Consider the following 25,060-nt stretch of genomic DNA (forward strand, 5'->3'; position numbering starts at 1 on the left):
GGGGATAGTCGATTACATTGACTCCAGTGTTTCACTGGTACTTAATTTATCGACTCCGAAAGGATGAAAGGCAAAGTCGACCTCAGTGAAATTTGAACTCAGAACATAGTGACAGATAAAATGCCACTAAGCATTTTTCCCAATGTGCTAACAACTCTGCCAGCTCGCCACCTTAATAATAATAATAATAATAATAATAATAATAATAATAATGATAATAATCCTTTATACTATAGGCACAAGGCCTGAAATTTGGGGGAGGGGGTAGTTGATTACATTGACCCCAGTGTTAAACTGGTACTTAATTTATCGACTCCGAAAGGATAAAAGGCAAAGTCGACCTCAGTTAAATTTGAACTCAGAACATAGCGACAGACAAAATACTGTTAAGCATTTTCCCCAATGTGCTAACAACTCTGCCAGCTCGCCACCTTAATAATAATGATAATAATAATAACAATGATAATAATAATAAAGAAGTTAAATAGGGTTCTTATTGCACCCAAATCTATCTTTTCATTTGTGACATTCCTTTTTGTAACCTTGGAAACTTGATTCTTTGTTTACGATTCTTTGTAATCTTATGTCAGAGATATTTTACTTATGTTAGAGATATATGTTTGAGATGTGGGAAACTTTGCTAGACATTCCCGTGCCCTCTTTACCAAAGAGGATGCAAACATCTAAAATGGCAAGGCAGTCAGTTTTTCCATAAATGTGTTTGCAAGTACACTCATACATGCATGCGCACATTCAATGTACATGTGCAGCACAATGCATATACACATACACACATTTTTATCTGGGTAGATTCTCTTATGTCAGTCTCCTTGAACATTTAAAATTCTCCATCAGTTCATTTTCAAACTCGGCAAAGAATTGTTGTTCAGACTCTCTTCAAGTCTGATTTAGGGAACCTGTTATCAAAGGCATTCCAGTCGTGTCAGTCGTACCATACTACATTATCTAATGTGGCCTTTATTTAGGTTAGTAGAGTGTGAATTGGGAGAGATTTGTCTGCTGTTTCTAGCATGCCAACTAACCATGTATAAAAGAAAAGTTGTTCCCTATATAATTAAATGAAAAAAAGTACTCAATACTGTTCAGTAGAGTGAGATGTTTAATCAGAGCTGAAATTTCCCAAACTGCTATTCAGCGTTTCATGATTCATCAACCATCATGAAATGCAAAATTCTAAATAGTGACTGGGGAAATAGCAGGTTATATATATATAACTTAGAATAACTTAGAAAGGTTTTGGCCAGTATTGGCCCAGGCCATGTCTAACTTAATAGCACCACCTGGCGAAGTCTTTCAATTCAGGATTTGGGCACCAAGGCCCATTCGAGCAGAGAGTTATTGTTTGCGGAGACATATCCGGGTGTGGGTGGTTTGTCCGGGACTGTTTGAAGGAATTTGCCCAAAGACTTTTTGAATTTTGTGTGGTCAGTTTCTTTTTTGACGTGTCCTGGTGTAATGTTGAAGAGAGCGGGTCCAATTGAGGTGAAATAGTTGTGCCGTATTGTTGTTATGTGATGCGATTTAGATTTTTGTTGTGGACGGATGGCACGTGGTCCAAGCCTTGGATGTATTTTGAAGGTGATGCCAACATCATTTGGACAGTGCTGATGGAATATTTTCCACATCATACAGATAATGTAGCGTTCACGGCGTCGTTGGAGTGAATACAGTTTCAGCTTCTCTAGTCTACCCCAGTAGTCAAGGTCTGACATGCCATCTATCTTTTTTGTGATTGACCTTTGGGGAGCTTCAATTCTCATAATATTTTGTTTTGTGTAGGGAGACCACAGTGGACAGCAGTATTCAAGGTGGGGTCGGGCAAAAGTGGAGAAGAGAAGGATAATAGTGTGGGAATCTCTCGACTGGAAGGTTCTGAGAATCCAGGAACACATTCTGCAGGCCATGTCAACTTTGCTGCTTATATGTGTAGCCCAGCTTATGTTGTTGTCCACTGTTACTCCCAAGTCTCTGATGTTGTTGGATGCCATGAGAATTTCTCCAGAAGGAAGGGAGTATGAGAGTTTCAGAGCGTCCTCCCTTCCAAAGTGGATCAGTTCGAATTTGTCTTCGTTTAGCAACATGTTATTCTTTTCTGCCCATTGGACAACAGCCAGTAGGTCTGACTGAAGGCTTATTTGGTCATCCATGCCATTGATGACCTTCTGGAGCTTGGAATCATCAGCGAAGGTTCTGATGTTACTGTGTTTGATGGTGTCAGTAATATCATTTATGTAGATGATGAAGAGAAGTGGGCCCAACACAGTGCCTTGTGGGACACCACTGCTGACTTTGGCTGGGCTGGATATATATATATATATATGAAGAAAGAGAAAGACACACACACAATATAATAAGATATGTGAATAGAGTGGAGATGTTCAAATTATGCTAAGCACTTTTCCATAGTATTGTTATTTATTTGTTCATTAATGTATTACCATTTCATCAGGTATTTTGAACAATTGACAGGCAAAATTGATCTCTATATCATAATTTTAACAACATTGGTTATATTTTTTTTGTATTTTACACTGTATTAAATGTGTAGCATTTGTTGCTGTATACATAGGATTTATGGAATACTTAATATAATTTAACTAACTAATATTGTGTTGCCTGTCTGTTTTGATTGGTTGATAGAGATTGTTGCCAAGATTATTGAGATCCTCACTACTTGAGATATATCACCCATACCAACATGGAAGGTGGATGTTAAACAATGGTGATGATGATGAAAACTATCATCATCATCATTTTACTGTCCACTTTTCCATGCTTGCATGGGTTGGACAGAGTTTATTGAAGCTAATTTTCTAGAGTCAGATGCCCTTCCTGTCATCAACCCTCACCTGTTTCCATCAAGGTAATATTTCCACATAACTAGCCATGTTTTTTCACACATCCTCTTCATTAATACCCGTTTCTCATTATCATGCAGTGTTGCATTTTGTACATAAGCAACAAATAACCTATCCTTTGCTTGAAGAGAGAACCTCCTTGTTTCCAGCAGAGGTAGTAACTCCTTGAACCCCTCTTACCCTGTTCTTATATTGGTTACTATGCTTTCAGAGCACCCTCCCCCATATTGATTAGGTTGCTTTGATAACATACCATAAAAACCCATGTAATTTATACGCTTTTTTTTGCAAAAATAAAAATAAACTTTAGTGGGTGCATAAATTACATGAGATCATTTCCAGAATTATTTTTGAAATTTAATGTCAGAATAGGTTTTTACACAACAAATAATGGCTTAACCCTTTCGTTACTGTATTTATTTTGAGATGCTCTGTGTTTCTTTCAATTAATTTTAAATATAACAAAGAATTTAGTGAAATAACTTAGTTATCATTCAGCTAGTGTTAGGAACATAAATTGTGACTAAGGTTTAGCAGAAGATTTTAATTCAGAACTTACGAAAACAAGATATTTGTACTACAGAGCCAGAGCCGGTTATGGCTGGGTTGATAACAAAAGGGTTAAATATAATGAAGTTGACTTTTATTTATGTTGGACGGTATAAAGCTTACTTTTCTGTATACATTTACTAAAACCATTAAATGGTTAACTACTTTTTGAAGTCTGACCTTCATGATGGTAAACATGGTGCGGGCCATATTTTACATTGTTTGGAGTTTCTACCAATCGCAATGGATCACCACTGACATACATAGTGATATGGATATTCCTGACTGAAAAAATGTAATGATATGGATAATCTTCATTGTATGTTTCTATTTTTGTCTGTTTATTACTAGGCACAGTTTTAAGTTTGTCGTACTGTTTACACCAATTTCAAACGTTGGCTTCATTAACATTAAAATGCCTTCTGGCAACTCTATTGCTATGTTCAAATACATATTCAACATATTTAATTCGCAGTAAATGATTCATAAGTTCTGCCCATGCTGACAATAACAGTAAAGACAAATTTTAAAGTTTGCTTGACATTTTACAAGTGTGAAAGGGATTAAAATTTCAGTACTCCATATCAACTGGGGTCTGGGGAGCCCGAAAGCTGCACCAGTCCAGTCAGATCTGGCAGTGTTTCTACAGCTGGATGCCCTTCCTAACGCCAACCACTCCGAGAGTGTAGTGGGTGATTTTATGTGCCACCGACACAGGTGCCAGACGAGGCTGGCAAACGGCCACGCTCGGATGGTGTTTTTTATGTGCCACCGACACAGGTGCCAGACGAGGCTGGCAGATGGTCACGCTCGGATGGTGTTTTTTATGTGCCACCGACACAGGTGCCAGATGAGGCTGGCAAAACGGCCACGATCGGATGGTGCTTGTTACGTGCCCACAGCACGGAGGCCAGTCGATGCGGTACTGGCTACGGCCACGTTCGGATGGTTTTCTTGTGTGCCACGTGCCACCGGCACTGGTACCACAAGGATACAATTCCATTGATGTTCATCTATTTTGATTTGTTTTGATTTGATTTTCACTTGCCTCAACAGGTCTTCACAAGTGTCACAAGAAGGAAGGTATGCACAGGTGGACTGACTACGTCCCAGGTAGGGGCCATGGGTTATGGCCTGACTAGTCTTGCCGGGTCTTCGGATGGTGTTTTTTATGTGCCACCGACACAGGTGCTAGACGAGGCTGGCGAACGGCCACGATCGGATGGGGTTTGTCATGTGCCCACCGCACTGACTACAGCACTGATGGATTTCTTGTGTGCCACAGGCACTGGTACCACAAGATACAAATTCCATTGATGTTCATCTATTTGTCTATTTTGATTTGATTTGATTTGATTTGATTTTCACTTGCCTCAACCGGTCTTCACAGGTGTCACAAGAGGAAGGTATGCACAGGTGGACTGACTAGTCTTGCCGGGTCTTCGGAAGGTGTTTTTATGTGCCACCGACACAGGTGCCAGATGAGGCTGGTGAACGGCCATGATCGGATGGTGTTTGTTACGTGCCCACAGCACGGAGGCCGGTCAATGCGGAACTGGCTACGGACACGTTCGGATGGTTCTCTTGTGTGCCACCGACACTGGTACCACAAAGATACAGATTCCATTGATGTTCATCTATTTTGATTTGTTTTGATTTTCACTTGCCTCAACAGGTCTTCACAAGTGTCGCAAGAAGGAAGGTATGTACAGGTGGACTGACTACGTCCCAGGTAGGGCCCACGAGTTCACAAGTGTCGCAAGAAGGAAGGCATGTACAGGTGGACTGACTACGTCCCAGGTAGGGCCCACGGGTTATGACCTGACTAGTCTTGCCGGGTCTTCGGATGGTGTTTTTATGTGCCACCATGTTCCCACATCACGGAGGCGAGTCGACGCGGTACTGGCTACGGCCACGTTCGGATGGATTTCTTGTGTGCCACAGGCACTGGTACCACAAAGATACAAATTCCATTGATGTTCATCTATTTTGATTGATTTTCACTTGCCTCAGCAGGTCTTCACAAGTGTCACAAGAAGGAAGGTATGCACAGGTGGATCGACTACGTCCCAGGTAGGGGCCACGGGATATGGCCTGACTAGTCCTGCCGGGTCCTCTCATGCACAGCACACTTCCATAGGACTCGGTCTTCAGTCATTTCCTTGGTGAGACCTAAAGTTCGAAGGTCGTGCTTCACCACCCGTCCCAGGTTTTCCTGGGTCTACCTCTTCCACAGGTTCCCTCAACTGCTAGGGTGTAGCACTTTGCACACAACTATCTTCAGCCATTCTCGTCACATGACCATACCAGCGCAGCCGTCTCTCTTGCACACCACAACTGACACTTCTTAGGTTCAACTTTTCTCTCAAAGTACTTACACACTCTGACGATTATGAACACTGACATTACACATCCATCGGAGCATACTGGCTTCATTTCTTGCAAGCTTACGCATATCCTCAGCTGTCACGGCCCATGTTTCACTACCATGTAGCATGGCTGTACGTACACACGCATCATATAGTCTGCCTTTTACTCTTAGCGAGAGGCCTTTTGTCACCAGCAGGGGTAAGAGCTCTCTAAACTTTGCCCAGGCTATTCTTACTCTAGCAGTTACACTTTCAGCACACCCACCTCCGCTACTGACTTGGTCTCCTAGGTAGCGGAAGCTATCAACTACTTCTAGTTTGTCTCCTGGAACGTGGTAGAAGTTGGTCTCTGCACATTTCCAGTGTTTATTTCTCTTGAGCATCTGCCACAGACAAAACTATTGTCTTAGTTAGCCTTCCTTTTTTGACATTGCTGCACCTCTTATGTGTCCATAGCTTACACTTGGTGCACCTTATAGAGTTTCTACCTACACCTTTTTTACAGATCGAGCAGGGCCATCTACCTGAAGTCGTTTGTGGTTGGTCCACCTTCCTACTTATTAGGACTTTGGTTTTGGCTAGGTTGATTCTAAGGCCCTTCGATTCTAATCCTTGTTTCCACACCTGAAACTTCTCCTCCAGTTCTGATAGTGACTCAGCAATTAGAGCAAGGTCATCAGCATATAGGAGCTCCCATGGGCATCCTGTCTTAAATTCTTCCGTTATTGCCTGGAGGACTATGATAAATAGGAGGGGGCTGAGGACTGAACCTTGGTGGACCCCAACCTCTACCCGGAATTCTTCACTGTACTCGTTACTTGTGCATATTCATCAGCTTTGTTTTTGTTGGTAATTCTTATCAACAACTTTTCCTGTGATCAGGATTAGAGAAGACATACAGCAGTATGCTAAAGATCGGACATAATCTCTTGTGGGCAAGAAATGTAAAATAAAGTTTATTATAAACAACACAAACACTTTGTAATTCAATAGCTTTTAATGTGATACCTGTTAAACAGCAATTATTTTTATTCAATGAAAATTTAATAAAATCTAATCCTAAGTAAGTGAAATTATGCTAAATTGAAAACCTTTTCCCCCTAGCCATATTGGCAATTCTGAAAACTTTTGGGTGTGAATTTTATAGGAGTAGAAGCTTTTTTTTAACAAATTTTATCCTGAAAATCACCTGTGTAAATTACACAGGTGTGCAAATTACATGGGTTCTTACAGCAATTTAATTTAGTTAATCCTCTGTTCATCACCCAGATGTCCTACCTCAAATGCTTCAAAATGTCGCAGTAGAACTCTTGTTCGACAGTCTGGCCTTGTGATATCAATCATACTCTTGATAGAATTGCAGTTCTGTCATACCTTCTTTGGTTATGGAGATAAAGGCCTCTTCCATTGTGATGACTGCATCACTAGACCCAACTCTTATCACTGGTGATGATCCTTGACATGAAGGATGGGTCATCAGTGGTGCGCTGATGGAGATCTTGACAGACTTCAATGCAATGTTCTTTCTGCTCACAGGCAAGATACAAATTTGACAGAGACATGCCACATGTTCAGTTCAGATGTTAGGATTGCCTGCATGGACCCATACAACAGACCAACAATATCAGTAATGTTGTTGATTGTCTTCTGACGATCCTATTGCACAGGCTGATGAACTTTCTTCATATTTCTAGGGGTGACGCTTGTAGCAGGTCTATCAGATCATTCATCGTCTTCCAAGGGTATTCTTCCACTTTTGAAGCACCTGTGCTACTTGAAACATTGTATATGATCCATTGCCTCATCACCATAAGCTTGCCGAAGCATGCTCAATGTCTCTGTTGCAGACTTCCCAAATTTAACGCAAAATTTCATGTTGGATTTTTGTTCCAACTTCCTCTCCATGACAGAATCGCAGACTACAACATACACATGATCACAAAAATACAAATTTCACAACTTGCAAAGTACACACAATGATGTCACTCAGCACACTGCCTCATAAAGGTCACTGCTAGCTCTCACTGCACATGCAACTATATGCTGCTGTCTGTTGGAGCACTGCAGAACTAGTCCAAGAGCTTTTTGATACCACCTCATAACCTTGTTTGTCTTTGGGCACCAAGTGTCCATTGTTGTATAAGTCTCTTTTTTTTTGTGTCAATAACATAACTTATACTGTTCTTTTGTTAAACATTGGAGATTATCTTTAAAGCTTTACTGTACAATTTACAAATTTAAGCAGCTGTAGAACTTTATATGGTGCTGTTTCCTTATCTATTTATTCATTCAATAAGAATTTTATCATTTTATTATTACATTTATAAAAGGAAGCTATTACTAATTTTTAAAAAATGTCACTTTTCAACCTTTCAGTAGAAAAGTGATAAATTGAGCATTATAATCAGATACACAAGCAAATACAGAGCAATGATTTGGAAGCTAAGTCATTTAGAAGAATGCTGCTCCAACATTAGATGATGTACACAGAACTTATAATTAGTTTTTTACTTGAAGCCTAAATCATATCTATAAAAGGCACGATGTGTGTGCGTGTGTGAAAATCGTGCGAGTGTTAATCTACAAATTTAACAACATATTTTCCATTCATTTTTGTTTATGAACATGTATGCATGCACAAAACATGCAATAGGTGTACGTACGTGTGTGTATGTGTGTTCGTGTCTGTTGCCCATATATATATTTATATTATATTATATATATATATAATATAACTAATTTCAACGGATTTTGCCCAAATCTGACATCTATATTACTTAGTTTGGTTTGAAATAAAGAACTTGATTAGCTTAATAATTATAACTTAATCCCGGGCAAGGCCCGGGTTATACTGCTAGTCATGAGTTATTTCATGACAACTAGAAGTCCTATATAATACCTAGAGCTTAAAAAGTTAATAATTTATAAAGCCTAGTGTCTGATGTGGCATGCTACTAAATTAATCCAACCTTTCATCATCTGATACAAGATCACCTCCTCCAATGCCCCCACCTCCCCATCCTTCAAGGTTCTTGGTCTTGCAAGTTACTTGGTGACCCTACCAGTGCTGGTGCGACGTAAAAAGCATCCAGTCCACATTGTAAAGTGGTTGTTGTTTGGAATGGCATCCAGCTTTAAAACCATGCCAAAACTGACCTTGCCTGTGCTGGTGCCACGTAAAAAAAAAAAAACCCAGTCCACTCTATGGGATGGCTGGTGTCAGGAAGGGCATCCAGCTGTAAAAACTGTGCCACAACAGACACAGAAGTCTGGTGCAGTCTTCTGCCTGGTCAGCTCCTGTTAAACTGTCCAACCCATGCCAGCATGGAAGGCAGACATTAAACAATAATGATAATGATGACTGGTGTCAGTGCAGTTTAGGGAGTTTATGAACATTTGTTTTAGAGTCAAAATTTTAGGGTGTTGCACTCATGATTGCAAGATTGTGATTTCAGTTTTTGGACTGAGTGGTGCATCGTGTCCTTGAACAAACCACTGCATTTCATGTTGTTCCAGCCCACTCAGTTGTAAAAGAGTAATTCCTGTGACAGACTGGCATCCCATTCAGTGGCTATGTTGTGATCTCACTTACATATCATGGAAACTAGGCAACCAGCCCTATGAGTCCTGGGACTTGAGACAGTTATGTCTAGGAGTTGATAATTTCATTCTGTTGGAGTTGGATATATTCTAGTATTAAATTGGAGTCGACTTAATTTGACCCCTACTTTACTGCTGAGAAAATAAACTTCTTTCTCAACAGGAGTGGCTGTGTGGTAAGTAGCTTGCTTACCAACCACATAGTTCCGGGTTCAGTCTCACTGCGTGGCACCTTGGGCCAACAGAAGCCTTGTGAGTGGATTTGGTGGATGGAAACTGAAAGAAACCCGTCGTATATATATATATGTGTTTGTGTGTCTGTGTTTGTCCCCCCAACATTTCTTGCCAACCAATGCTGGTGTGTTTTCACCCCCGTAACTTAGCAGTTTGGCAAAAATACACTGATAGAATAAGTGCTAAGCTTACAAAGAATAAGTCCTGGGGTTGATTTCCTCGACTAAAGGCAGTGCTCCAGCATAGCCACAGTCAAATGACTGAAACAAGTAAAAGAGTAAAATAGTAAAGAGTATATAATAAGAAAAAAACTCTATTGATTAAAATGAAATATAAAGTTAATGTTACATTTTCATTCTTTAACTTCTCTACTGTTCTACTTAGTTTTTTTTTGAAAATTGTTTTTCTGCAATATCGTCTTCCACTGGGGGTAATTATTTCATTATCAGCTTATTCTTTTATGATCTATATTTCTTTTTAAATAGACATTGCAAATTCCCTCAGGAATTACTCTTAAAGAAACTGGATTATACATTGTCTACTGAAATAAATTTTCCTTTTTCATCATCATCATCATTATCACCAGTAGCAACACCACCATCATTACCACCACCACCACCACCACCACTACCAATAACACACTACCACTACCACCACAATTGTCATTACCACCACTGTCAACCCCCCCACTACCAACACTACCACCATCTTCATTATCACTCCAGTAGTAGCACCACCACCATCACCTCCACCACTGCCATGATTATCATCATCACTGTTATCATTGTCATTACCACCAGTACACTAGTGATTCCCATCAAAGAATTGTCTCGACTAAGTCATTGAAATGGTAGGTTGTTTGGTACTACATCTGTCTGATATCTAGGTCTACTACGCCAATATTTTTTGAGAATTTGATTTAACACACTCACATATATATCATCATCATCTTAATGTTCACCTTTCCATGCTTGCAAGGGGCAGATCTTCTACAGCCAGATGCTCTTCCTGTTGCCAACTCTTGCCTTTTTCCAAGCAAGGTAATATTTTCCCATAGCCAGACATATTCTTGAGAAGTAGTGGAAATGAATGAGACCGCTTATGTGACAGTGAGACTCATTTGTAGCTGTCACACATTGTCAAAATGGGGAGACACAAATACTCCCCACTAATCCCTGCCACACATGCACACACATGAATATGCTAAGAAGCTGTTGCTGTATGCATTATGAATCTAGTAGTGAAAAGTCGAAATGGAACATGGAAGTGATTAATGGAAAAATACAGAGGACAAATCAACAAGGAAATCCACTCATCAGCTATGGAGACCAAACTCAGTTGCAGTTTTAGCACATTTAAAATGCAAAGACCCTAAATTCTTCTTGTTGCATCTCTGATATCGAAAATATCACTGAGGTGATGGACAAACAAGGATTACTACATACAAATGAGAGTAAACTATGAGACAAACAATGAATACAGTAACAGAATATCAATATATATTCATTCAACATGTGCAACTGTTAATTCAGGCATGTTTTTCTTGTACATACATACACATACAAGGGATAATTTTTCAACTAGGTACAAGAAAAATAAAACTCACTTAACTGTAGTGCAAAAGAAAGAGACTAAGGTCCAATACACTAGGTGACCTGGAATTTGGTGGTGGTGTTAAACCAAGTGGCAAATTAAGTTTGACATCCTTGTAGAGGAGACATGTCCTTCTGATAGGCTTTTGAACAGTTTCTGTCTACTAAAGAAAATTTCACTCACAAGGCTTTGGTCGACTCATGTCTGTGGTAGAAGTTATTTGCTCAAGGTGTTGCACAATGGGATTGTGTCTGAAATTTCATAGTTGCAAAGCTGTATCCATACCCATTCAAGCATCTAAGAAAGATCTGTCAGTTTTAGCTTCACTTTTTTTTTTTATTTCTTTTGGTTTGGTCTGAAAAAAGGGGCTGTGTCCATTACCTTCACAAGCCCTTCATGACCTGTGAAATAGAAGTAGTTAATGTTCCTTTTGAGAAGTTGGGAGTTGGCAGAAACGTTAGCACGCCGGGCGAAATGCTTAGCGATATTTCATCTGCCGTTACATTCTGAGTTCAAATTCTGCCGAGGTCGACTTTGCCTTTCATCCTTTCAGGGTCGATAAATTAAGTACCAGTTACGTACTGGGGTCGATGTAATCGACTTAATCCCTTTGTCCTTGTTTGTCCCCTCTATGTTTAGCCCCTTGTGGGCAATAAAGAAATAAGAAGTTGGGAGTTGACAGTTGCAAGGAAAACTGATGCAGAAAGAGAATGTCAGAGAGAATGCTAATGTTCTGGGAGGCGAGGAAGTATTGGGTGTAGTTTAATGTTGTTGTTGGAGCTGGAATATAAAATATAATATTGGTTCAAAAATGGTCTTTTAAATTGGAACGAAAGCTTATCATTTCCCTGTTTCCTTTTTACAATTGCTTATTGAGTAGATCACACTTGGTAAAACTTTAAAAGTTTATATCTTCATTATACTTGTACATCAAATAGCAAATGAGATCTGGATTTGACATGAATTTATTTACAGATTTATGATAAGATTATAAGATAATTATGTAATCTGCCTGATTGTGAAGACTGCACTTAGCAATACATTTTGCATGCAGCCCCATTGACCACTATCAAGCAATCTCTTGCTTTTGTTACTACAAAAGTCCTCTGCTCTTCTGAACATGCTAATTATATTTTATCCAATCTAAACTCGCTTAATGTACCCAATTCTCTTATAATCTCTAATTATGTCTCAGTTCTCAGAGCCTTGAATCAAATTTTCCTCCTCACAACAGCAAACATCTGGAATTTCAGAGGGTTCTGGAAATTTATACAAGTGTAGGGGCAGTGAAAGAAGTAGAGATAAGTGTCATCTGTAAGGCTTTAGTTAATAATGAATGTGGGTTGAATGCTTATGGTTTTAAGAAAGGTCTAATAATTGTTATGTTCAGCAGCAATTCGGCTGTCTTTATGTTCTGAGTTCAAATTCTACCAAGGTCAATTTCACCTTTCATCCTTGACATCATAAAGACCAGTTGAGTACTGAGGTCAATGTAATTCACTTACCCACTCCCCCAAACTTATTGGCTTTGTGCCAAACTTTGAAACTGATATATTTTTTACAGCGTCTGTAAACAATTTGTATAAAAAATAAATACAAAAAGAAAATTATAAAACAATTGACTGAGATAAAAATGTTTGTGTGAAAAATAGAATTTTTCATTAAAAAACAGAAAAGGGGAATAGTTTTTTGTTAAATGTAAATAATTAAAATACTATTAAATTACAAGGTATACACACACACACACACACACACATCACTGCTTAAATTCTTAAAAATTAATCTTTTAGAACACACTATGTATAAAACAGTGTTGGTAGAAAATTGGAGTGAGATGGATGGACAACAGAATTTCTTGTTTTATTTGAGCCTTTGTGCTGTAATTTAATCCATATGTGACAGAAGGATATGAAGTGTTTTAGCTGGGTGTAGCCTGGCTTAGTAAACCTATCAGGGCTTGAGAATTTCAGTAGAAAGAGGAAACTATACTGAACTGTGAGAAATGCAACTGATATCAGTCTCAGATATCCTTGACAACAGTAGGAAAGTTTATTGTTTTTTTTTCTCAAGATAAGCTGGGTTATATGTCACAGGGTAAAGAGAAATAATTGGGCGATGGAGGAGAGAATATATGCCAGTTCTGCTGTTTCTGGGTAGTTGTCAGTATAATAAGGAATGTCATTTGTATATCTTTAAGAGAATTGTCTCCACCCAACCTGCTGCCCATCCCACAGACTTCTCTTTCAATTATTTCTTCTCCATCTCAGATTCATAGAATGGATAATTTTCTCTCTCTCTCTCTTGAAAATCAAATAAACCTTTATGAAATGGAGAGTACTTTGTTTTTATGGAGCAAGTCCCATTCTTTTACAGTCCCTTTCTGCACAATCTAAGACCACCCATTACTGTGTGTGTGTGTGTGTTGGAATCTTTGAATCTTCTAGTTCTGGTCTGGTGATAAAAGAGAATTAAAGAGAAGAGAAACAAGAACAAAACTAAACATTATTAAACATGATGCAAGAAGAAGAAAAATGTTTCCCAGATTTCTTCTTTTTCTTTTGTTTTGTTTTATATTGACCATGACCAATTCTCTTCAAATAAGAAAAGTGTTTTATAAGTGTGAAGAAACTAGGCTTTAAAGTGTGTAGTTTCATCCGTGTGTTGTTTTTAATAAGGTTTATTCTTTTATTCTTGATTTTTAAAAAATCTTTTAATTGTTTTAAGTCATTGGACTGCAGCCATAGTAGGGCACCCACCACCTCAACCCTTTTGATACCAACCCGGTTGAAACCGGCTCTGGCTCTGAGTTCAAACGTGTTGTTTTAAAAGTTCTAAATTAAAAATCTTTCACAAAACCTTAGTCACAATTTATGTTACTAACTCTAGCTGAATGATAGCTAAGTTATTTTACTAAATTCTTTGTTATAGTTAAAGTAATTGAAAGAAACACAGAGCATCTCAAAAAATAAATACAGTAGCGAAAAGGTTAAAGGGTCTTAGTTGAATGAATCGACCCCAGTACTTATTTTTTTTTAAAGCCTGCTACTTATTCTGTTAGTCTGTTTTGCCAAACCACTAAGTTACAGTGACGTAAACAAACCAGCACTAGTTGTCAAGTGGTGGTGGTGGTGGTGGTGGGGGTCGTGCACACACCACACACTATATATATGTATATATATATATATATATATATATATATAGTGGCTGTGTTGTAAGTAGCTTGCTTACAAACTACATGGTTCCGGGTTCAATCCCACTGCGTGGCACCTTGGGCAAGTGTCTTCTACTATAGCCTCAGGCCAACCAAAGCCTTGTGAGTGGATTTGATAGATGGAAACTGAAAGAAGCCCGTCGTATATATGCATAACAGCACATGGCTCACAATTGTAAGCTCGTGAGTTCAATTCCAGGCGATGCATTGTGTCCTTGAGCAAGAAACTTTATTTCACATCACCCCAGTCCACTTTATTTCACGTTACTCAGCTGGCAAAAATGAGTAGTGCCTGTATTTCAAAGGGCCAGCCTTGTCACACCTTGTGTCACACTGAATCTTGCTGAGAACTGCATTAAGGGTACATATGTCTGTGGAGTGCTCAGCCACTTGTATGTTAATTTCACGAGCAAGCTGTTCTGTTGATCATATCAGTAGTGCTCCTCTATATGTGTGTGTGTATATATATATATGTATGTATGTGTATATGTTTGTGTGTGTTTGCCTCCCACCATCGGTTGACAACTGATGTTGGTGTGTTTACGTCCCCATTACTTAGCAGTTTGGCAAAAGACACTGATAGGATAAGTATTAGGCTTACAAAGAATAAGTCCTGGGGTCGAATTGTTCGACTAAAGGTGGTGCTCCAGCATGGCCGCAGTCAAATGACTGAAACAAATAAAAGAATAAAAGAATACTTATGTGATGGGCTTCTTTCAGTTTCTGTCTACCAAATCCACTCACAAGGTTTTGGAACCATGTGATCGGGAAACAAACTATTTTGTACACAGCCACACCTGAACCAAAATATATACAAATAGTAGTTGTAACATTAGTATTTTAAAATAGTCAAAACTACCATTGCATTTTGTAAAATGTCTTTTTTGTCAATTATATAAATACAGTGTTTAACCCTTTAGTGTTCAGATTACTCCATCAAATGTAATACTTGTTTATTCACATTTTTTTAATTAATCATGCTTAATCTCATAGATTTGAGATAGTGACAATGTGATTGTTTATTTTTAGAGTGACATTATGGGGTAGGCGTGAGAGGTTGGATCTGGCCAGTTAGACCATGAAACAAGTAGAATATTTGGGCCAAATATGGCTGGTTTAAATGCTAAAAGGTTAAAACAAAATATTCTTTCGCAAATTTTAAATGGAAGGTTTAACACTGTTAAAACAGACTATCTTAAAATTATACAGACACATATGGTATGTGTGTGTGTACATATATATATATATATATATATATATATAATATATATATATATATATTTTCCTCCATCTTCCCTTCTCTGGATCTTCCGTTTCCTATGTTTCTGACGAAGAGCTCTGCACGAAACGTTAAACCCTCTTTCTTCCCTCCCTTCCTGAGCGTCCAATAATACTATAGTAGTTCCACGTCCTCGCGTTGTTGTGTTTTCTCTTTGTGTTTTCATGTTTGGATTAACTTTATATATATATATATATATATATATATATATATATATATATATATATATAGTGGCTGTGTGGTAAGTAGCTTGCTTACCAACCACATGGTTCCGGGGTCAGTCCCACTGCGTGGCACCTTGGACAAGTATCTTCTACTATAGCTTCAGGCCGACCAAAGCCTTGTGAGTGGATTTGGTAGACGGAAACCTGAAGAAGCTCGTTGTATATCTGTATATATTTATATGTATGTATGTGTATATGTTTGTGTGTCTGTGTTTGTCCCCCCAACATTGCTTGACAACTGATGGTGGTGTGCTTATGTTCCCGTAACTTAGCGGTTCGGCATAAGAGACCGATAGAATAAGTACTAGGCTTACAAAAAATAAGTCCAGGGGTCGATTTCCTCGACTATAGACAGTGCTCCAGCATGGCCACAGTCAAATGACTGAAACAAGTAAAAGAGTAAAAGAGTATAAGAAAATAAACCAAAGAAAAATACAAAGCTGAGAAACATTTGTAACATATGTAATTATCAAAAGATCAAAACAACTAGTCAAACACTATATTTTACTTGTTTCACTCATTTGACAGCAGCCCTGCTGGGGTTACATCTTGAAGGGTTTTAGTTAAACAAATTGTTCCCAGGACTTTCTATTTTTTAAAGCCTGGTACTTATTCTATTATTCTTTTTTGTGAAGCTGTTATGGGAATGTAAATAAACCAGCACCGGTCGTCAAGCAGTGGTCGGGGAAAAACACATACACAAAGATGCATGTGTGTGCACAAACACACATACTCATACTACAGCCGAAGGCACTTACCCAAAATGCCATGCAGTAGGACTGAATCCTGAATCATGTGGTTGAGGAGCAAGCTTCTTATCACACACCCACACCTGCACCTATGTTGATTAATTTGTATCATCATCATCAACAACAATCAACCTATAGCTTGTGTCAAGGAACAACCAGAAACAACATACACTGTAGTACCATGCAAATACCCTTGTCAAATATTTCTCAGAAATCTTCTGGCAAAAATCACATGGCGAAAACAGAAACAGAAAACGAGGTACAGCCCATCTAATGGGTTTTTGCAGCTTCCACCTCTCCAGTTTAACTTACAAAGCTTGGGTCAGTCAGTTCAAGGCTATGGTTGCAGACACTTGGCCAAAGTGCTGTATCTTGGTGCATGGTCACACTTAGTGCCATGTGATTACAGAGCAAACCTCTTCACCACATGACTACTCTGTGTCTATATATAGGAAGGAAACCTTGGTTACTCAGAGACAGCACTTTAATGAATTTAAGATAAAAGGCTCCTAGAGAGCTAATATCTATTGTAGGGTTTCTTAGATTAGATGTTCACAGAACTCAACAAATGTGCTTCCAGCAAGTTTTTGACTGGCTTTTGATATGTTTGGAGAAGGAAACATTGGCATGTAATTACAGCAACTGCAGTATTTTTATTAATTTTTTAAATGTTTCTTAATTGGATTTTGGTTTAACACCAAATAGGGGTGTTCTTTTATTCCAGAGATCCTTATGGTATATCAACATTCATACACACTCACACACACATGGTGGGCTTTCTCTTACAAGGTATTGGTCAGCTCAGTAGTAGAAGATATTCAGGGTGTCATGCAGTGGGGCATATGTTACACGCACGCACACATGCACACAATGTATGTAGGTGTGTCTATACATATTATACAGGTTAAACGACATTTTTTGGTTTCTTTTTAATTATCTTTCTTTGCTTTTGTTATGTTGTTTCTTTACTTTGACAGGCTGTAAAAATTACCACCTGAGGCTACTTCTTGTAAGGAATAGCAGAAAATGAATGATAAAGGTGGCGAGCTGTGCAGAAACGTTTGCATGCTGGGTGAAATACTTAGCGCTATTTCGTCTGCTATTATGTTCTGAGTTCAAATTCCGCCGAGGTCGTCTTTGCCTTTCATCCTTTTGAGGTCAATAAATTAAGTACCAGTTACGCCCTGGGGTCGATGTATTTGACTTAATCCCTTTGTCTGTCCTTGTTTGTCCCCTCTATGTTTAGCCCATTGTGGGCAATAACGAAATAAGAAAATGAATGATAAATGTATTTTAAGTAATTCATGGAAATTCTTTTAGGAAGGGTAGTGATTCAATTGTAAAAAGGATGGACAAACCCTCATCAGTTGATGTAATAAAACAGTGACAATCACTGACAAATTTAGTATCCTGAAATTCAAAACTTAATGCACAGAATAGTTATCAGTGCGTAAAATTCTAAGGATAGGAAAATGGTTGTAACTTTGAAGCATTTTTTTTGGCTTAATAACTTTAGATATTTGATACAGTTGTGTTGGGGAGGTGTTTTTATTTCAGCCAAATGCCATCCATCTTTGCCAGCCTCCCAGTTTTAAAGAGCTGCTAGTATTTCTTTATCACTTTGTCTCTTCTTTAATCCTTGTTCTTCTAGATTGAAATAAGCTAAAGTAAATTGGAGAGTTCGTTTTCCCTGGCAGCATCTTTATCATTTTTGTCAGACACAGCTTATATTTACTCTGCCATAATTAATTGATTTTTTTCATTCAGACACAGCTAGAAATTCTTAAAACATTGTGGAATTTTTCTCTGTAGAAGTCAAGAGACTCACATGTACTTAAACTTTTTCTCTTGTTGTCAAGCCCATACTCTCTCCCTCTGCCACATTCTTACTCTTTCTCTCTCACCCCCCTCTCTCTCTCTTTCTCTCTCACACTCACACATACATTTTATGTGACAGTTTACAGAATGATATTCTAACCCTTTCTTTCAAAGTATATTTGTACCAGGGCAAACAAAAAACTCGCATAGTTTGAGAGACCTACTCTGGTGCACTGATGCCATACCACAGAATATTCCTTTCCCAACAAAATATCAAAACATGAAACAGTATGCTACATTAGTTCTTGTAGACCCAGGCAGCATGTTTTAATGTTATATAAGCTGCATCGTTGGCCTTTATAGTTTTAAATCTTGTAGCATGTGATTGTTTTGAAGATGGTTAGGAGATTTTTGGAGAAGTTTTATTGCTAGATTGAGCTAGTATATCAGCAATCAAAGCCTTGTGAATGGATTTCGTAGAAGGAAATTGAAAGAAACCTGTCATATATACATGTATATACATACATATATGTGTGTGTGTGTGTGTGTGTGTGTATATTTATATATATATATCTGTATATGTATGTATGTATATGTATATACATATACATATATCTGTGTGTGTCTCTATGTTTGTGTTTGTCCCGATCACTACTTGACAACCAGTGTTGGTTTGTTTACATCCCTGTAACTTAGTGGTTTGGTAAAAAGTGACCAATAGAATAAGTACCAGACTAGAAAAATGGTAAATAAATACTGGGGTTGATTCATTCAGCTAAGATTCTTCAAGGCGGTGTCCCAACATGGCCACAGTGTAATGACTGAAACAAGTAAAAGATAAATGATATATATTGACACTGACTCCCCCCACCCCTCAGAATCATAAAAGAATTTAGTAAGAATTTGAGTAGAAAAATAAATCTATCATTTAGCAGGAAAATAGTCCACAAAGCTTCTTCACCTTATGATATTGTATTAACAACATTAGCAAGAAGTGAATTTAGTGAAAAAACTGAAATACACAGGACAAATGAAGCAATTAAACTGCAGAACAAGGAGAATTCAATACTGGTTAATTGTAGAGGAAGAATTTATTGAGAACTGTGTGATAATGGGATTTAGGGAATAACTGAAAATGATATTGAGATATATTTCTGTTTCTTAGTAATGACAATTAATGACAGCTTGCTGTAGAATTTAAAACTAGAGCTTGACCCTTTAGCAGCCAGATTAACCTGTCAACTGTAATACTTATTTATTCTCATTGTTTTGAATTAGTCATCATTATCATCGTTTAATATCCGCTTTCCATGCTAGCATGGGTTGGACGATTTGACTGAGGTCTGGCGAACCAGACTCCAATCTGATCTGGCAGAGTTTCTACAGCTGGATGCCTTTCCTAATGCCAACCACTCCGAGAGTGTAGTGGGTGCTTTTATGTGCCACCGGCACGAGGGCCAGTTTGGTGGTACTGGCAATGGCCACGCTCAAATGGTGCCTTTTATATGCCACCTGCACAGGAGCAAGTCCAGCGGCACAGGCAACGACCTCGCTTGAATGTTTTTTCGCGTGCCACCAGCACAAGTGCTAGTAATGTGACCATGCATTATTTTGTAGCTTTGAGTTTTCAATGACATGACTTTATTTTTAGCATGACCTTGTAGGATAGGTATAAGAGACTAGATCTGGCCAATTTGAGCATAAAGCATGTAGAATATTTGGGTTAGATGTGGCCTGTTTAAATGCTCGGGGTTGATATGGGACTGATGGTACACAATAGTAGAGTGATATGTGAACAGGTTATAAGAAAGGGAGGAATTTTAAATGATTGTGGAAATCTGGTTGTGTGTGAAGGGAATTTTAGGGAATTGTAGTGATAGATTTGTAGATGTATTTATGTATGGCTATATACAAGAAGGTACCCTAAAGTAACCAGAAATGTTTTCTGTGGGACATGCTCATTGTAGTTCAGGCTTCTACTGCTAGAAGTCACTTGATCCAACCCTCAGGTATCAGTCTGCTGACTAGTGTCATTGACTGGAGTTGTACTGTCATGTGGTGCATCTTCATTTTGTTGTACTTCTCCCCTGTTTATCGCTTTTTGTAGTGGCTGAAATGAAGGAACCATCTGCTTCTGTGAAATTCTGCTTTCTGCTTTGGAAAATGGTGGCCAAAACAATTGTCATGCTTCAAACAACTTACAAGGATGCTGCCATGAGGAAAACACAAATATACGAATGGTTTTCACACTTTAGGAATGGTCACTTGTTGCTTGAAGACCAACTTCATTCAGGGCAACTGTTGACACCACCACCCCACACACAAATGAAAACATCATGAAAATGCATGAACTGATCTTGGAGGACTGTCGCTGAACAATTGATAAATTTGTTGATGTGGCCGTTTGCCAGCTCTGTCTGGCCCCCGTGTGGGTGGCACGTAAAAGCACCATCCGTTCGTGTCCGTTGCCAGCCTCGCCTGGCCCCGTGCCGGTGACACGTAAAAGCACCATCCGTTCGTGGCCGTTTGCCAGCTCTGTCTGGCACCTGTGCAGGTGGCACGTAAAAAGCACCCACTACACTCACGGAGTGGTTGGCGTTAGGAAGGGCATCCAGCCGTAGAAACACTGCCAGATCTGACTGGCCTGATGAAGCCTTCCAGCTTCACAGACCCCAGTTGAACCGTCCAACCCATGCTAGCATGGAGAATGGACGCTAAATGATGATGATGATGAACTGTTGTGTGCTGGAGCTCCTGCCAACAAATTTTGAGCAAAGAATTGTGAATGAAAAAGTTTGCAGCAAAATTTGTACCTCGTTTGCACACGGCAGATCAAAAGCAGTCATGACTGAATGTGTAATCCCACTTACTCACCCTCCCTATTCACCCGATCTTGATCTCTGTGACATTTTTTGTTCCTTTTAATGAAAACGGTTCTTAAAGGAAAAGATGTGGAGGAGGTGAAGAAAAAAACAATGGAGGTGTTAAAAGGCATCACTTCCCAAGAGTTCCAGGACTGCTTTGAACAGTGGAAAATGCATCTGGACTTTGAAGGCGATAAAAGTGTAAACATGTAAAACTAAGTGAATAAAATAGTATTGCACAGTTCCAGTTTCTTTTAGGTATCCTCTTCTATGTATATACAGGCTGGTTTGTATTTACATAGATTTAACCATTTTGCATTTAAACTGGCCATATCTAACCAAAATATTCTGGCCAGATCTGGTCTCTCACACCTAATTTACAATGTCATTCTAAAAGTAATCACATCATTGAAATTTTGAAGCTACAAGTTAATGCATGATTAATTCAAAACAATGTGAATAAATGACCATCACATTTGACAGAGTAATTTACATAATAATGGGTTAAGTACATGAATAGACATATATAGACTTGAGCATGTATTCATGTGCAAACATATATGTGTAAACTCTTCTGCATCAATATAAATGCAAATGTATAGGAACAAAAACAACCATGTGTAGGAAAATGCACACCTATGCATAGAATATACAAATATATGCATATGTACATACAAGCATGTACATATAGATGTATAGCAGGGCTTTTCTTAAAATCTGGGTCAGTTTGTTTTTTTAAAGACTTTTTTTTATATACCTTAAAAACCCATGTAATTTATGCACTTTTTTTTTTTCGCAAAAATACAAATAAACTTCAGGTGTTCGTAAATTACATAAGTAGATTGTTTCCAGAATTTTTCTAGAAATTTTTTTTTGTTGAAAAAAGACGTGCAAAACATAAACATTTGTACTGGAAGTTGACTCATTTAATGCCAGAATAAGTTTTTACCGAAAAAATAAGGGCTTAAATATAATGAAGCTGACTTTTATTTATTCTGGATAGTATAATGCTTATTTTTTCTGTATAAATTTACTAACACCGTTAAATGGTTAACTACTTTTTGAAGCCTGATGATAGTACCAGTTTAATGAAGCTTTAAAGTCCACACTGTCGGCACTATATTTGGTCTTAAATAACTGACTAGCACATAATCTTATCTTGGTGGTGCTTACACCAAAACCCTCATCACGTTTGTCACATATCCAATGATAAAGTTCAGTCTCTAACTTGGGGAATTTTTCAGATTTACTCCTATTGGCATGTTTATTACTAGGTACAGTTTTAAGTTTGCCATACTGTTTATGCCAATTTCGAAGATTGGCTTTGTTAACATTAAAATGCCTTCCGGTAGCTCTATTGCCACGTTCAAATGCATATCCAACAATATTTAATTTCTCCTTCGCAGTAAATGATTCATAAGTTCTGCCCATACTGATAATAACAGTAATGACAAATTTTTAAGTTTGCTTGACATTTTATAAGGGATTAAAATTTTGATACTCCATATCAAAAATTCCTACAAGAATAGGTGGAAAATCAGAGCTTGGGACAAGAAGACGCATTCAACCAATCAGAATTCTGTTTACATAATCAGTTTGATTGGTCTGTTAGTTGAGTAAAGTGTCATTCAAGCTGATGTTTATTGGTAATTAAACTTAATTTGCAACACCTGTGTGTATTTATCAGCTTTGCTTATTATCAACAACTTTTCTTGTGATCATGATTAGAGAAGACATACAGCAGTATGCTAAAGATCAGACATAATCTCTTGTGGGCAAAAAATGTAAAATAAAGTTTATTATAAACAACACAAACACTTTGTAATTTAATAGCTTTTAATGTATTACCTGTTAAACAGAAATTATTTTTATTTAATGAAAATTTTTAAAAATCTAATCATAAATAAGTGAAATTATGCTAAATACAACTAAATTGAAAACCTTTTCCCCCTGGCCATATTGGCAATTCTGAAAACTTTTGGGTGGGAACTTTATTTGAGTAGAAGCTTTTTTTAACAAATTTTATCTTGAAAATCTCCTGCATAAATTACACAGGTGTGCAAATTACATGGGTTTTTATGGTATATGATTATTTTAAATTTAAGAAAAAATCTTTTGTCAGATAGTGTGACTGTATCAGGAATATTTTTTCAAAAAAAACTTGGTTCGCCAATATGACCTTTTATTGATTTGAAATTAAAAAAAAAGTTGAAAATCAAAATAAAATTTATATGAAACCATAATTGTATTTATAGTGCTGTCTCTCTTTCCTATAATATTTCTCTGATTTTTGTCTTTGCCACTTTCCTGTTGTTTTTTTGCAGGCTGATAAAGTGGATTCCTACTTACATAGTCAACTTATTAAAACTGAGCCCACAAAAGTACATCTGGCATGTTTCGGAACCTGGGTTCTCTACCACACACTCTATGTAATGATCAACTACACTCTAGCTGGATTGGAGTTAGAACTCTATGCTACATATGAGTATCATTATATATTCTGGTTAGTATGATTGACTTGTTGTTATTACTATTATTAAGACAGTAAGCTGGTTCAGGCAGCGAGCTGGCAGAAACGTTAGCATGCTGGGCACAATGCTTTGTGGTATTTTGTCTGTCTTTACGATCTGAGTTCAAATTCCGCCAAGGTCGACTTTGCCTTTCATCCTGTAATCAACTTAATCCCCTTGTCTGTCATTGTTTATCCCCTCTATGTTTAGCCCCTTGTGGCAATAAAGAAATAAGAAAATGAATGATAAATATATTTTAAGTAATTCATGGAAATTCTTTTAGGAAGGGTAGTGATTCAATTGTAAAAAGGATAGACAAACCCTCATCAGTTGATGTAATGAAACAGTGACAATCACTTGTGGGCAATAAAGAAATAAGACAGTGAGCTGGTGGAATTGTTAGAATGTTGGAAAAGATGCTTTGTGATATTACTTGAAGCTGTTTATGTTCTGAGTTCAAATCCTGCTGCACTCAACTTTGCCTTTCATCACACTGGAGTTGATATAAAAAAAAGTACTTGGATCAATATAAATTGATTAACGTTCTCTTCTCAAAATTACTGACTTTGTGCTTAAATCACCATCAATATCATTTTGGCAGTGAGCTGGCAGAATTGTCACAGAATCATTACCACTGTCTTTTTTTCTCTCTTATTCCAGCTACACTTAATTGCTCTCACCCATATGTTATGCATGGTAGTAATGCATAATTTCTACTGCAAGAAACCTATTCCTGTCCCTTATTTCATCTTTTAAATCTCATCACTTTGCATAAAGCTGCATCCCTCTTTACTCCTACCCAACTCTCTCTGATTTGTTATCCTGTTTTATCATACATCCATGCTGGCATGGAAGTGAGTGTTAAATGATAATGTGTATGTGTGTGTGTGTGTGTGAATGTTTACATTCTGTATGCTCACATTAGAGTATTCAGCCTCCAAAACTGTGATGATATGTTGACAAACCCTCACTAACAAACTGTCTTCTGAGCTTTTGAAGGTTAGCAACAAGAGGGGCATCCAGTTGCAAGTATTCATCCAACCCATGTTAGAATTGGAAAACAGGCATAAAACAAATGAACGTGTTGTGTGTGTGTGTGTGTGTGGTGTGTGTGTGAGAGAGAGAGAGAGAGAGATGGGGCATGTATATGGATACTTATAAGATTTGAATGTGTTTTTATT

The 25,060-nt window shown here is 37.9% G+C and overlaps 1 protein-coding gene across 2 annotated transcripts in view; it reads left to right on the top strand.

Moving 5' to 3' along the window:
• LOC115213364 (N-alpha-acetyltransferase 35, NatC auxiliary subunit) overlaps positions 1 to 25,060 on the top strand; it is an 85,598-nt gene that overhangs the window by 39,256 nt on the left and 21,282 nt on the right. For both annotated transcript variants that reach the window (XM_036504063.1, XM_029782306.2), the window contains exon 14: positions 23,694 to 23,872. In XM_036504063.1, coding sequence (XP_036359956.1) covers positions 23,694 to 23,872 — 179 coding nt within the window. The remainder of the gene's footprint in view (positions 1 to 23,693; positions 23,873 to 25,060) is intronic.

This window comes from Octopus sinensis, linkage group LG6 (genome assembly GCF_006345805.1).
Source record: "Octopus sinensis linkage group LG6, ASM634580v1, whole genome shotgun sequence".
Classification (NCBI taxonomy): Eukaryota; Metazoa; Mollusca; class Cephalopoda; order Octopoda; family Octopodidae; genus Octopus; species Octopus sinensis.